We start from the raw sequence: 14,794 nt of genomic DNA, 5'->3' as shown, positions 1-14,794 counted from the left end.
CTGCGCAAGGTCTTGCCTTCGTCGCAGCCTCAAGTGGCCTTGATCGCGGGCATCGTGAAAGAAAAGCTGCACCGATCGCTTGGAGTTCCTGAGCCAGAAGCGATGACGTACGCCGCCGCCTCCCGCCGTCGAGGCCCCTCTGCACGACCGCGCCAGGGCCTTTTAACGCCACAATTAGTTCGTCCATCGCCGCCGCCGTCAGCACGCCCGCCCGTCTCCCAGCGCCGCTACGCGAGGAAGACGGACATTTGGCGTGCTCCTGACCACCGCCCGCTCTGCTAACACTTCGGAAAAGCGGGTCACGTCTACCACGGATGCCCATACCGGGAGATGGGACTGCGAGGGTTTGCGGTCAACGCGCCGCGACCACAGATGGGCGAACGACCTTGCGATATCGCCGACTACCTCACCCCCACTCAGCAGAGCACTCGACGACCGTCTCGTTCGCCATCACCAGGTCGCTACCTGTGGCCATAGCGCCGACCATACACTCGCCCAGCGCGGGGCCGGTCAGCGAGCCCGCATCCGGAAAACTAAAAGCAGCAACCGATGGAGGTGCGGTTGCTGTTCGTTGAACTGACGAAGATCCTCCACCGCCGACGACGACGCCGAAGAAACTACCTCGACCACCTAACGACATGCCGCCGTCCCGACGAAGTGTGGAAGCAAAGAATAGGACGATGAAAGACGACCTGACGACGTCACATACCAACCACAGGTCAACGCGACGCAGCCGTGATCCTACGCCTAGACCGAACTGTAATGCAAGATAAAGAACCACCGACATCGACGTGCTTCTCGACGGCCACGCAGTCACCGCCTTAGTCGACACAGAGGCTGATTACTCCATCATGAGTGGACACATTGCCGCCCAGTTGAAGAAATTAAAAACTGCACGAGAAGGGCCTCACATTCGGACCGCTGGAGGACACCTCATCACGCCGACTGGAATCTCCACTGCAAGAACTTCCGTTCATGACCGGATTTAACCTGCCACCTTCGTTATCCTCCAACAGTGTTCACGATACATCATTCTCGGCATGGACTTCCTGAACCAACACGGCGCAGTCATCGACCTGAAGTCGAAGTCAATAACGCTGTCGGAAGATAAAGCGATACCGCCGGAGAACCCTCGTAGTCACTACGCCTTGAGTGTGCTCGAAGACCAAGTGAGCATCCCGCCCCGCTCCAGCATTGTTATTTCGGTCGGCACCGAAATACCCGCTGACGTAGAAGGTATCATCGAAGGCGACCAACGTCTCCTGCTAGACCGTGAAATTTGCGTCGCAAGAGGGATCGCTCGACTGCATGGAGGGAAAACTGAAGTGTTGCTGACAAACTTCAGCCAGGAGTTCAAGTACATCAACAAGGGCACGACGATCGCGTACATCGAGGAAATTGTGGAAACCAGTAATGCGTTTGCCCTCTCGGATTCCGCGGCATCTACCCCGACGACCATGATTCCCGAACCAGACTACGACATTAATCCAAGTCTCCCAGTGATTAAGCAACAGCAGCTCAGAAGTCTGCTCCGACGATACAAAGGCTGCTTCTCGACGTCATCGAGGATTCAACAGACAGCAGTCGCAAAGCATCGCATAATCACCGACAAGTGCTCTCGGCCACTCCGCCAGAGCCCTTACCGAGTTTCGACACGAGAACATGAAGCTATTAGGCAAGTCGACGAAATGCTGCGCGACGACATCATCCAGCCGTCGAAAAGCCCGTGGGCATCCCCTGTTGTCTTGGTGATGAAAAAGGACGGAACCTTACGATTTTGCGTCGATTATCGTCGACTGAAAAAGATCACAAAGAAGGATGTATAACCCTACCAGGAATAGACGACGCATTTGATCGGCTCTGCAACGCAAAATACTTCTCGTCGATGGATCTCAAGTCTGGCTACTGGCAAATAGAAGTCAAGGAGAGAGATCGCGAAAAGAGCGCCTTCATCAAGCCAGACGGCCTCTACGTACGAGTTCAAGGTCATGCCAATCGGACGGTGCTCGGCGCCTGCAACGTTCCAGTGCGTCATGGACACGGTGTTAGCAGGATTGAAGTGGCGGACCTGTCTTGTTCACCTGGATGACGTCGTCTTTTTCGCCGGAAATTTCGACGATCACCTTAGGCGGCTAGCGACAGTACTAGAGGCCATTAAGTCATCAGGACTCACGCTGAAGCCAGGAAAGTGCCGCTTCGCTTGCGATGAACATCTGTTCCTAGGCCACGTCATCAGCAAACCTGCAGTCCGCGCCGACCCGCATAAGACAGCTGCCATTGCAAAGTTCCCGCAGCCCATCGACAAGAAGGCAGTGCGTAGATTCCTTGGCTTGTGTGCCTACTATAGGCGCTTTGTTAAGGTTTTTTCACGCATCGCTGAGCCGCTGACCTAGCTAACTAAATGTGACGTCGAGTTCAAGTGGGAAACGCCGCAGGGCGACGCGTTTCAAGAACTCAAACGACGCATGCAGTCGCCGCCCGTACTTGCGCACTTCGACGAGGACTCGGATACCGAAATCCGCACTGACGCCAGTAGTCTAGGCCCCGGTGCCGTCCTACTCCAGAGAAAAAATGGACGTGAACACGTGATAGCATACGCTAGCCGGTCGTTGTCAAAAGCGGAAGGCAATTATTCTACAACCGAAAATGAGTGCCTCTCCATCGTTTGGGCTACAGCGGAATTTTGCCCTTACCTATATGGCAGGCCATTCAAAGTCGTCAGCGACAATCTCCCTTTGTGTTGGCTAGCGAATTTAAAGGATCCTTCAGGACGGCTGGCGCGGGGGAGCCTAGGACTGCAAGAATATGACATCACTGTAACCTATAAGTCCGGACGAAAACACTCTGATGCCGATTGCCTATCACTCGCCCCCATTGATTCGCCGCTGCAAGATTGTGAAGATGTGATGCCTTCCTTGACATTTTAAGCGCGGAAGACTTCACTGAAACGCAGCGTGCAGATCCGGAATTGAAAAACCTCGTGGAGTATTTGGATGGGCACACCGACGTTGTCCCTAGGGCAGTTAGGCGAGGATTGTGTTCGTTCTCGCTTCAAAACAACCTACTCGTAAAGCATACCTTATCACTAGTGCGCACCAACTACCTTCTTGTTGTCCAGTCAGGACTGCGTCCAGAAGTATTGCACGCCCTGCATGACGATCCCAGCGCTGGACACCTCGGATTTTCCCGGACACTATCGAGTATACAGGAAAGGTATTATTGGCCGCGCCTGACCGCCGACGTCGCCCGTAATGTCAGAACATGCCGAGACTGTTAGTGACGCAAGACACCACCGACAAGGCCAGCGGGATTACTACAGCCCACCGAGCCTCCTTGTCGACCATTCCAGCAGATCGGCATGTACTTGTTGGGACCCTTTCCGACGTCAACAACCGGAAATAAGTGCATCGTCGTGGCGACGGACTACCTCAGCCGCTTCGCTGAAACTAAAGACTGCCGAAAGGTGGCGCAGCCGAAGGGGTGAAATTCTTTGTCGAAAACATCCTGCTGCGACTTGGCGCCTCAGAAATCCTCATTACCGACGGAGGAACGGCCTTTACAGCGGAGCTCACCCAAGCCATTCTGCAGTACAGTCACACAGGGTACAGGAGGACAACGGCCTACCACCCACAGACGAATGGTCTTATGGAGCGTCTTAATAAGACCTTCACCGATATGCTAGCAATGTACGTCGACGTCGAACACAAGACCTGGGACGCCATCCTGCCGTACGTAACATTCGCTTACAACACGGTGGTGCAAGAAACAACACAGATCACGTCAATTAAGCTGGTTTACGCCAGGAACCCGACGACGACGCTCGACGCCATGCCTCCGCACGTCACTGACGGGGAGAATCTTGACATCGCTACCTATCTCCTGTACGCCGAAAAAGCCCGACAGCTCACCCGCCTACGGCTCAAGAACCAGCAGAGGACCGACAGCCGACACTACAACTTCCGACGACGCTTCGTCGAGTGCCAGCCCGGCGACCGTGTTTGGGTATGGACCACGATACGCCAACGAGGACTCAGTGAGAAACTACTGCGACGCTATGTCGGACCCTACAAGGTCATCCGACATATTTGCGCACAGGAGTATGAGGTCGTGTCAGACGGTATTTCGCATTCACAGCGGCGCCACGCAAGATCTGAAGTGGTCTACGTGGTGTGCCTTAAAGCCTTTTACGGACGCTGATGAACTTCCTTATTTTGTTGTTTTCTTTGCTACGCGTGCTTTTCTGTATTACTTTCGTTTGCAGCATCGGGTCACTGCTTTTTAAGAGGGGGTATTGACACGTGTACTTATCTTTACCGGGCGACCATGTTTCACCGCCTAACAGATGTTATCGCACAGCGCGGGACGCGCGTGCATGTATCCGAAGTTTCTGGAAAGATATCGATGCTTCTATCCGCTGTCTGTTGTCGCCGAACCTTGTGTTATCTGATTTCATCACCTGACGCGAATGTTGTAGAACTTTGTGGAAGGCACGCGGGTCCGAACGATTAGTCTGGAACATTCGACGGCTGCTGTATAAAAGCCGACGCGCGGGACACGCTGATCAGATTTTCGACGATGGCCGACAGTGTTCGCCGCTCTCGTTGTGCTTTGAGTGTAACCTGTTTTTGAGGGCACAAGTTCGGCCAATAAAACGCTTTCGCACTTTGGCAGCAGCGGTAGTGACCCTGGCACATTGCCTTACATTCCCCTGATCTACGCAGATTCTTCGACGGTCCTTGTGTCTCCGGTGGTAGTCTTTGTGGCGCTACCTACCCTTTTCGTCTTTGGTGTTGCATCGTTCCCGTGTTACCTACACGTGCGGATTTCTCAGCCTGGCTGCTATCTACAGCTGATAGCGTGGACGATTTCTGCCACCGGGTGCCACTGCCGTCGCAATTCCTCGCTATAAAAGCCGCCGACGTGGAAGACAACACTTTGGCAGCAGCGGTAGCGACCCTGGTACATTGGCTTACCTTCCCCTGTTCTACCCAGGTTAGTCCACGCCTTGTAACATTCGCTCTTTAGTTCATTTCATGTTGTCTACTCTACCGCTGCTGCCACGCGAGTCTGCTTCCTTGTGTTTCCGTATCCTGTTCCCATGGCAACTGAAGGCACCTGTTGCTCATGCAGTGAAGCTGTTAGCTCAGATGAAATGTCTGTGTCATGTGGTGAATGTAAGGGGCTCTTCCACATTGAGACATGTGCTGGCTTATCGGATAAACAATATAAGAAGAAATTTAAATCGGCTAAACAAAAGTGGGCTTGCTCTGCATGCAGAGTCGCAGAAAAGGAAAGTGAAGGCTCAAGCGGGAAGTCGTCAGCTGATAAACTAACTGATATAAGGTCGGTTTTAGCGAACATAAGTCAAAAGTTGGAGGAGTTGTTGCCGCTCAAAGAGACTGTGCCAGGCATTGAGCGGTCGGTACAACTGATGTCTGATAAGTGAGACGAGCTGTTGGCACGATTGGCCACGCAAGAAAAGGACATGAAAGAAACCCGGAAACGGCTTGAACACATTGAACAAAGCTCTTACGCTATTGGCGATGCGACAAAGAAGTTATAGGCGGATCTTAATGAGCTGGAATGGAGAAACCGCAGGTTCAACCTAGAAATTCACGATGTTAGTGCAGCTGAGCAAGAAAATTTGCTTGAGAAAGTGAATTCTCTTGCCACATTTATTGAGATCCCTGTACTTAGTGAAACCCATGTCACTGCCATTCACCGCCTTTCATGCAAAGCCGGCCGCATTCCTTGTATGATTGTGAGATATCTCAGGCAATCTGTTCGAGACCAGTGGCTGGACAGCCGCTCAAAGCTGAGGGAAAAGAAATCCAAGGTGTTCTTCGAGGAAAACATGACCAGTTACAACCGGCAACTGCTTCGAGAGGCTAAAGACTGGGCGAAAGTGAATGGTTACAAATTTGCGTGGCACAGGAATGGAAAGATCTTGCTGCGAAAGACCGAGGGCGACTCTGTGATCGCAGTGCGTTACAGATCAGACTTTCCTTCCTGAGCCTGCTCTCTTGTGAGCGTACTGAAGTTGATCATTCCCGCCTAAACATGGCTGCTGACAGTCCCTTCTTTGCGCATGAGGTACATAATCTTGTCTCAAATCAACATGCTGGTTCATAGAAGTGTCTTCACCTTAATGTTCGTTCGCTCTATAACAAACAAACAGATATCGATGACTTTATCAATGGTTTTCATTTTTTGTTTGGTGCTGTAATGCTCAGTGAAACTTAGTGCAGAGATGGTCGCGACGTGCCTAAGTTTAGACATTATCAATCGTTTTGTGTGAACCGAACGAACCGCCGTGGCGGCGGTGTTTTGCTGTTGTTGAAAGAACATGTAAATTGTGAATTGCTTCCCGACTTTTGTGTTTGTTGCGAAGATTTTGAAATGGTAACAGTTCGTGCAAATGAGTACACATTTTCTGTTTTCTACAGGCCTCCGAATGGAAATATTCTTCAGTTCCTTTTTTTTATGAACAGCTGCTGTCTCTCACTGCAGAAAATAGCATTTGCTTGGTGTCCGCTGGTGATTTCAATATCGACATGCTGACCACTTCTCTACCACAAAAGACTTAAATATTTTAGCTTCAAATGGTTATGAAAATTTAATCCGTACGCCAACAAGGATTACATCCGAAGGTGAAACATTGTTGGACTTGCTCATTACAAATACTGACACTGAAAATGCTACTGCGGGGGTGATGTCACACGATCTTAGTGATCACGTTCCAGTATTTCTTTTTCTAAGAAAACACAACTTTAAAAAGAACAGGAAGCATGAGTATATCCTATGTCAAAGTATTACTCAAAGACGTCTAGATAGCTTCAGAGACAAACTTCTACGGTGCGACCTTAAACACATCTTAGAAATAGATAACGTCGAAATCGCGTATGGTAAGCTTATTGATGAAGTCTCTCGAATATATAAGAACCATTTTCCAGAAAAAAAGCTCAGGCTCGGTAAAAAATTACGGAAGCCGTGGATAACCCCCGAATAGCTAAAACGTATTAAATATACAAACGCGCTCTATCACAAGTTCGTCAAGACTAAGGATCTAAGTATATTAAAGGAATACAAGTCGTATAGAAACAAGCTAAATAAGGAACTAAAATGCCATAGGAAGTCCTATTTTCATGAAGAATTCGAGGGTTGTTTGACCAAACCTGATACCTTATGGAAAAAGTTAAATGATGTCTTAAATCGTCGAAAATCAGCTCTGCGAACACAAAGTCCAATACTTGGTGGAAGCGAAGTATCGGGAACTGCTCTTGCAAATGTTTTAATGATTACCTTGTAAACTTTTCTGGTGGTAGCGCGTCGTCTGACATTAGTAAATTTACGCCGAACAGAAATTCATCTTCATCTTCATCCCTTTGCTGAGCATAAGGTGACATCAGTTTTCCTTTCACTAAAAGATAGCTCAAGTTGCGATGCAGAAGGCATGCAGGTTCGCCCTATCAAGTATGTGCTTGATATCATTTCCCCGTACATTACCTATATTTTAATTTGTCTTTGTCAAGCGCTATCTTTCCTAAACGGATGAAAATAGCCACAGTGTCCGTATGGTTCAAGAAAGGTGACGTTAATGATACTAAAAAAATTATAGACCCATTTATATATTACCTGTTTTTTCGAAGGGTCTAAAAAAACTAATACTAATGCAGGTTTCGAAGTTTTTTGACAAGCACAGCCTAATTTATCCGGCCCAGTTTGTATATAGAAAACGACGGTCTACAGAATGAGCACTACTCCATCGAAAATAATTTATTTTATTGCAATTTGAAATTAAAAACATTGTCCTTGGTATTTATATTGATTTTACTAAAGCATTTGATTGCATCCTTCACTCGGTTCTACTTGATAAGCGTGAAACCTACGGTATTCGAGGACTCTGTGGAAGCCTTATAGCATCTTACCTTGATAATCGCTATCAGTATGTTCAAATAAACAATAGCCGCTCAAATTTGAAACATATCACCAGAGGCGTTCCTCAGGGTAGTATTCTTGGCCCGTTCCTGTTTATCATATATATAAATGACTTAGTAAATATCTATAAAGATGCTAAATACGTAATGTACGCAGACGACGCCAGCATATCTTTTTCGTCACCTGACTCTAGTAGCCTTGAGAATAAAGCTAACACTGCTCTGAAAATTCTTCATGTATGGTCAAAACAAAACTGTCTACAGATCAATATAAACAAAACAGAAGCAATAATCTTTAGACCCAAATCTAAGCAAATAATAAGTTCCATCAACCTTATTTATGACGGTGTAAACCTAGAAACTGTAGATAGTCTTAAAATACTTGGCGTTATTTTCACACAAAATATGCTTTGGGACATGCACATAGAATCGGTATTGGGCAAATTATCTCGTGTAGTTGGCATGATGGTGCGGCTGAGACCTCTTTTACCTTACAGAATCAAGATTCTTATTTATAACACCCTATTTTTTTCTACACTTTATTATTGTCTGCTCGTGTGTGGTACCACATCACATACAAATCTAGAAAAGACACATATACTTCAGAAAAAATTTTTGCGAGTACTATTTAACCTGCCTTACAATGCCCACACATCACACTTATTTCAGATAGCAAATATAATACCCGTTTTTAACCTTTATAGTTACAAGTTAAGTCAAGCTTTCAAACGGGAGGTAAAAGAGAACCTAGTTTTTTCATGAGTAATCTAATTTTGCCAGGAACGCACATTCTTACATCACAAGGTGTACGGAGCAGTGGAAGGTGGTCACTCCGCGTGCCAATTATTGTACACAAAAGATATCACACACTACCAACACTTTTAAATTTGTTTCTGAAATCAGGTCTTGATATTTATATAACTGGTGTACGAGCTTTACGTGAACATTTTGTCACTCAATCTTTCTTAAGTAATTGAAGAGCGTTTTTCAAAAAAGTTGTGTTTTTTGCGTTTATTTTTAGTGCATATTTCACATATGGTCAATTGCTATGTATTTATATGTCTCCAGTTCAGTCGCTGTTTGCCTTGTAAAGGAGGCTGCGGGCTTTAGTCAAGCCGCTTCCCTCTAAAGCGACTTTTACCCGCAGTCTCGTCCATCACTGATGGATATAAAGAAGATATTATTAGTTTCGTCTTTCTCAGTTTGCCTGCTTTCTTCACAGTCACTACCACGTGACAATATGATGCCGCTATTGGCCTCCCGGGCCACAACTGGAGAGATTTGCTCTGCTATCGCTAAGACGTAGGGAGTGCTAACACGGGACTGGCGTTCGCGTATTTGTCGCAGCCAACGCCATTGACTGGCTTAGCGGTTGAAGCCTTCATTGTGAGGTGGTAGGTGACATGCTTCATTCCCAAGGCAGCAATTTAGTTGTCGGTTAGTATAGCGCGGCTCGTTGCCGCAGTGTGGGACGTATACGACCAGCGTTAGTTTTCACCCGTACCCGAAAGCGAAGCAGCAGCGAGGTGTTTGGCTGGTGAAGCCACTGAAAGTAAACTAATGTGGTAATTTTAAGAGTTGAGCAAATGATGCACACAGGGCTTGTAGCATGCTCGCTCGTTACGCCGTCAGTCAAAATACCCTGCGCTGAGATGCATGCTATTTGCATGCGCACGCCCGGCGGAAGCGCGGATCGAGGAAGCAAAAATATGAGCGGTTGAAGCCCCCACGTACACCGGTGATAAATCATCGCTTCACGATAATTCTGGCAAAAGTGGCAAGCCGCACTCGTCGCGGGGAAAGCTTAGAACAGTGCTTTTATTGCGGTAAAATTGCGTATAGCTGCTTTTATGAAAGATCATGCGAACTGAAGAAACCAATATGAAAGCACCAGATTGCTCGCTCACTAAAAGCCTTTGCTGCCCGACACACCAGGCTGTGATATACGCACCGGGTTATTCTGTTGCCGGGACTCCACACTTACAGCGCTTACAACACGCGAACGCTAGAAATTTACAGTGGCTGAATCGCCGGTTATGCTGCTGAGTGCCGCTCGCTTCCCAGCCTGTATCACGTAATGTCGCTTTGTACGATGGGGAGATATTACAGCAAACGTTGCCACGGTACGTCCTTCGGGCAAATACCGACGTTTAACACCAGCTGTTAAAATATATTAGGGAGTTTTACGGGGCAAAGCCACTATCTCATTATGAGGCACGCCGTAGTGGGGGACTTCGGATTAATATGCTACGGAACAGTATTTGCGATGACGAAGAGACCGGAAGTGTGAAGACGACGATGACGATTAGAGGCTAGCGCGGGCTGTTACCTCATGGCCAAGTGCGGCGTATTTCCTTGCAAATATACTTTCATATAGCTTTTCGTCGGCGTCGTCCTACGTAATATATCTGGTGGAGGTGCTGGCTAATATGATGCGGGAAGGGGCGGAATTGAAGAAGCCGGGTGCTTCACGCCATCTGCTCGGCCCATCAGCGCGATAGGCCGAGCAGATTGTGTGAAGACCCATGTTTGGAACTCCTGGCGGCCAACTGCCTGGATCAGGGAAACCGTGACTGCAGGTGCGCTGGAGGAGCTGTAGTCGAAGGCAGCTGCATAGGTGGCCTCAATATCACACCGGACGACACTTGTAACATCGCCAGTGTTGTTCGGACGAAGAGCGTCGGCACAGGAAGACGTCGCTGGGGTGTTGGGCAGACGGGCAAACTGCTGGTAGATACGTCGGCTTTTCGGTAGTCGGCAGTTCCAGGTGGCGGCACTCTTCTATAACTGCATCCACCGTTGCCACGTTGTTGAAAACGAGCAAATTGAAGGCTTCATCGGCAATGCATTTGAGGATGTGGGAAACCTTGTCTAACTCAGGCATGTGTGCGTAAACTTTGCGGCACAGAGCCAAGGCGTCCTGAATGTACTTGACGTAGGGCGCGGTTGACATCTGCACACGGCCGGATGACGCCTTCTGCGCGAGAACGATAGAAAGCTGAGCTAGTTGGTAAGGATTCTTTATGCAAAATAGAAGTGAGCCATGCAGACAGGACACAAGAGTAGAAGAGTGGACAACACGAACGCCGACTATCAACTGAAGGTAGCACAGAGGCGAAAAAAGACACAGAACTCACCTGCGCATGCTCAGGAATGGTAACACCACGTGTCGATCGGGTACACGTGCCGGTCTACGTGAGAGATAACTGTTAAGGCACTTAATCTCTTCCCTATGTAAGGTAATCGAAGGCTGACTCAAGCACGCACTTCCACCATTATAGATATGCCATGCCTCTACCATACGACGCGTATCTTCATTCTTATGCCTGTACAATATCACGCATTCATCTAACTCTGATCTGCAGTTACAATCTAGGCAATGTAGCGAAAGATTAGAAGGCGATCCACCAGTTAACGACCTTTTATGTTCCATTAGCCTCTGATTGATACACCGTCCCGTTTGCCGTACGTAGAACTGGCCACAGCTAAGGGGAATCTTATAAACCACACCCATACGACAGTCAGTAAAACTGTTTTTCTTATTGTGCTTCACTAGACAAATATCTGCTCGTTTTTTGCCTTTTACCCGCTCCTTTTTATTCTGTACGGCAGCGAATATCTTACTTAGCTTATTGGGAGCAGTGAAAGCAACATTAACATCATATCTACTAGCAACTTTTTTAATCCTGTGCGACACTGAATGAACATACGGAATAGCCACTACTCTTTTTTTTTCTATTACTGCTTTCTGTAATCACGTCCGTCCCTCTCAAAACCGACTTCTTTAGGTGCTCAGCCACAGTGGCCACCGCTACACTAGGATAACCTGCTTCTAATAGGCGCCGGACCTGCGCATTAAAACAGGCGCTCATTTTGTGTATGCAGGATCTGGTGAGGGAAGACTTAAGGCACGACATGGCCATTCCGTTTTCTACTAATTTAGAGTGCTTGGGTTGAAAGTTTAGGAACGGCTTCGAAGATCTTGAGGAGTACTGCCAACAAACATTATTTTGTTCGAAGATCAAGGAAATGTCAAGAAACTGAATTACGTGTCGCTGAGGCAATTATTTGGTACACTTTAATCCTCCTCCATAAAGTTTAAATTGCTCACTTACTGAGGTAGCAGCGGAATCTAATTCTTCCCTATTGCAGAAAATCTGGTAATCATCAACGTAACCAAATATCTGAGAGTGGGGCAAGGCTGCAGCGGCACCGGCACCATGTTTAATCGCTGCTTGTTCTTCATGCAGTTCGGCTTCCTTGCTGTACTTGGCTCCCTTTGCGGTCGAGCGCGTGGGTGTCACCGAGTACCTCTGCGGCATCACATGGCTTGGAACTGCTTCGTCTGACTTGGCTCCCTTTGCGGTCCAGCACGTGGATGTCACCGAGTGCTTGTCCAGGAACTGCTCTATCGCTTCCATATGCGATTACCTCGGCGCGTCCCTCTTCAAGCTACAGCATGCCAGTCACCCCGATGTACTGTCCTTTGATCAGGCGATGATCGACAACTCTCGGTCTGTGACGTCAACGGCCGACGGTAGAAGTGTCCAGCGCGTGGATCGACTCTTCAGTGGGCTAGGCTGCAGCGGCACCGGCACCATGTTTAATCGCTGCTTGTTCTTCATGCAGGTATGTTACATTTCTGATGCCGAGTGTATCCGATCTGATGATCGCGTGCTGCTGCTGCTGCCTTGCCCACAAAGTCTTGTATCCTGCTACTCGCATGCATTGTATTGCGCAAGTTGTCTCCTCTTGAGCGGAGATGTGGAAATCAACCCTACCCCGGGCCCTCGGTCTTGGTATAGGCGTGGATCCGGTTCCGCTCTCGATAAGGATGATGCTCGCCCTTCTTTTGATAGCCATGACAGCAACGGCCCTTCGGTATCCCAAGAGGTTCTCTAAATTATTTGAGGGGCAGACCCAGTTGGCACGAGATGGTGCGGAAATGAAGTCATTTCAACAGTCCGTTGCGCGTCACTTTGATGTTTTATAGTCACGTGTTCATGCACTAGAATCCACTCCTATGTCCAAAGACTCTAGTTTGCTGTGTGATTTACGTGCTGAGATAAATGCCTTGACTACTAAGGTAACGGACTTGGTATTAAAAAATGACAGTCTTGAAAATCATTCTTGTAGAAACAATCTGATAACACACGGTATTTTTGAAGTCCTGGATAAAAACGCTACAACCCTGATGACTGCAGTTCCATCTGTATTTACTGAGCTCTTGAAGACTAGCTTCCCTCATACTGAGCGCTGCCACAGGCTCGGTAGAGCACGCACAGGTTACATTCGTCCCGTCATTCTAAAATTTTCTAAATTCGGAGACAGAACCGAGGTTCTTAGAAACATCTCAAAACTCAAGGGCTCAAACTTCCTCATTGGAGAAGACGTCTCTTCTAGGGTTCAGTTAATTCGGAAAAAAATTTGGGACGCATCAGCCTTTTTTCGGGACAGCGGTTCTGTTGTGAAGTTGAGATATGATCATGCTTTCATTGACAAGGTTCATTATAACTGGGATGACAGTTCAAAGTGATTAGTAATGGCACCCTCCCAACGTGTTTCTTCAGAGCCTGGTCATTTCACTTCCGTTCCATCCACTTCCTGAATTCATCCTGGCCCTTTTGAGAACCTTGTTATCTTGACTATAAACGCTCGAACTATTGTTAAGAAGTTTCCCCATTTATTGTCCCTCATATCTCGTCATTCCCCTCATGTTATGGGCATCACAAAGACTTGGCTGCACAATGGTATTTACGAATCTGAGTTCACTCCAAGCGGTTTTGTTGCCGTGAGCTTAGACAGGAATTGTGGTACTGGTGGCGGCGTGGCACTGCTTATCCGGTTGGATCTACGATCCTCAGTCTTGCCTTCTCCTCCAGAAACAGAATCCGTGTGGTGTAAAATTCACCTGCATAATCGGTGTATTGAGATTAGTGTTATATATCGTCCCCCCGGCTCTACTCTTGATGTCCTTCATGTTGTTGCAAATTGCATGAGCGAGATTAACATTGCTTCGTGGAGTTTTGTCTGTATGGGTGGCTTCAACGCCCCTGGTATCCACTGGCCATCACTGTCTGCAGTCGGTCGTGACACAGCTATTTGCAAAGAATTAATAACCAATTCCTTGACCTTTGGTCTTACCCACGTTGTTCCTAGTGGAACCAGGTTGAATTCCGTCCTTGACTTAGTTTTTCTAAGCGCTAACCTAGCCGAACGTGACTTTTCTTGAGTGGTAATTGATGGTATTTCAGACCATCAAGGCGTTTTAGTGTCATTCTCTTGTCCAATTTATAAATCGCCCTACACGTTTACTAGTTTCCCTGATTTCACTCGCGCGGACGACAACTCCATCACTGATCTCTTATCTGATCATTTCGATACGTTTAGCGCACTTTCAGATAACCAGGACGTCAACTGCCTTGCTAATTACTCTGAGCGTCTTGTCAAATCATATATCGAACGTTTGGTGCAAATTAAAACTAAGAAAAGAAATTCTAACATTCCATGGGTGACTCGTGATATCTTGCATTCGTCCCGTCGCGTTCGAAGGTTAAGGCGTTCCGGAAGAGGCAGTAATCCCATGGCGTTGGATAGATTTGTTAAGGCAAAGAAAGAACTGAATCTTAAGTTGCAAAAGGCCAAGGATTTCTTTTTTCGTGTGCGCCTGCAAAATTTGTTAAGAACCACCTCACGAAAATTTTGGTCTTCTATTTTACCTAGCGATGCTTCATCCACTTCTTTCAGAATAGATATAATGACTTCATCAACAACCCGGCGGTGATATCCGATGCTTTCAACAAGTATTTCCAATTCGTGTTTGTTTCCGATAACTACATTATCCCGACACTTACCAA

The 14,794-nt window shown here is 47.5% G+C and overlaps 1 protein-coding gene across 1 annotated transcript in view; it reads left to right on the top strand.

Annotated features, from left to right (window-relative positions):
• LOC135914796 (uncharacterized) overlaps positions 1-12,542 on the top strand; it is a 77,865-nt gene extending 65,323 nt beyond the window's left edge. Inside the window, exons 3-4 of the mRNA XM_070538308.1 lie at positions 4,722-4,992; positions 12,188-12,542. Coding sequence (XP_070394409.1) covers positions 4,722-4,992; positions 12,188-12,286 — 370 coding nt within the window. The 3' untranslated portion in view covers positions 12,287-12,542. The remainder of the gene's footprint in view (positions 1-4,721; positions 4,993-12,187) is intronic.
• The last annotated feature ends 2,252 nt before the right edge of the window (positions 12,543-14,794 follow it).

The sequence above is a fragment of the Dermacentor albipictus genome, chromosome 5 (genome assembly GCF_038994185.2).
Source record: "Dermacentor albipictus isolate Rhodes 1998 colony chromosome 5, USDA_Dalb.pri_finalv2, whole genome shotgun sequence".
NCBI lineage: Eukaryota > Metazoa > Arthropoda > Arachnida > Ixodida > Ixodidae > Dermacentor > Dermacentor albipictus.
Note: the sequence above shows the minus strand (reverse complement) of the source record. Positions and strands in the feature narration are given on the sequence as shown.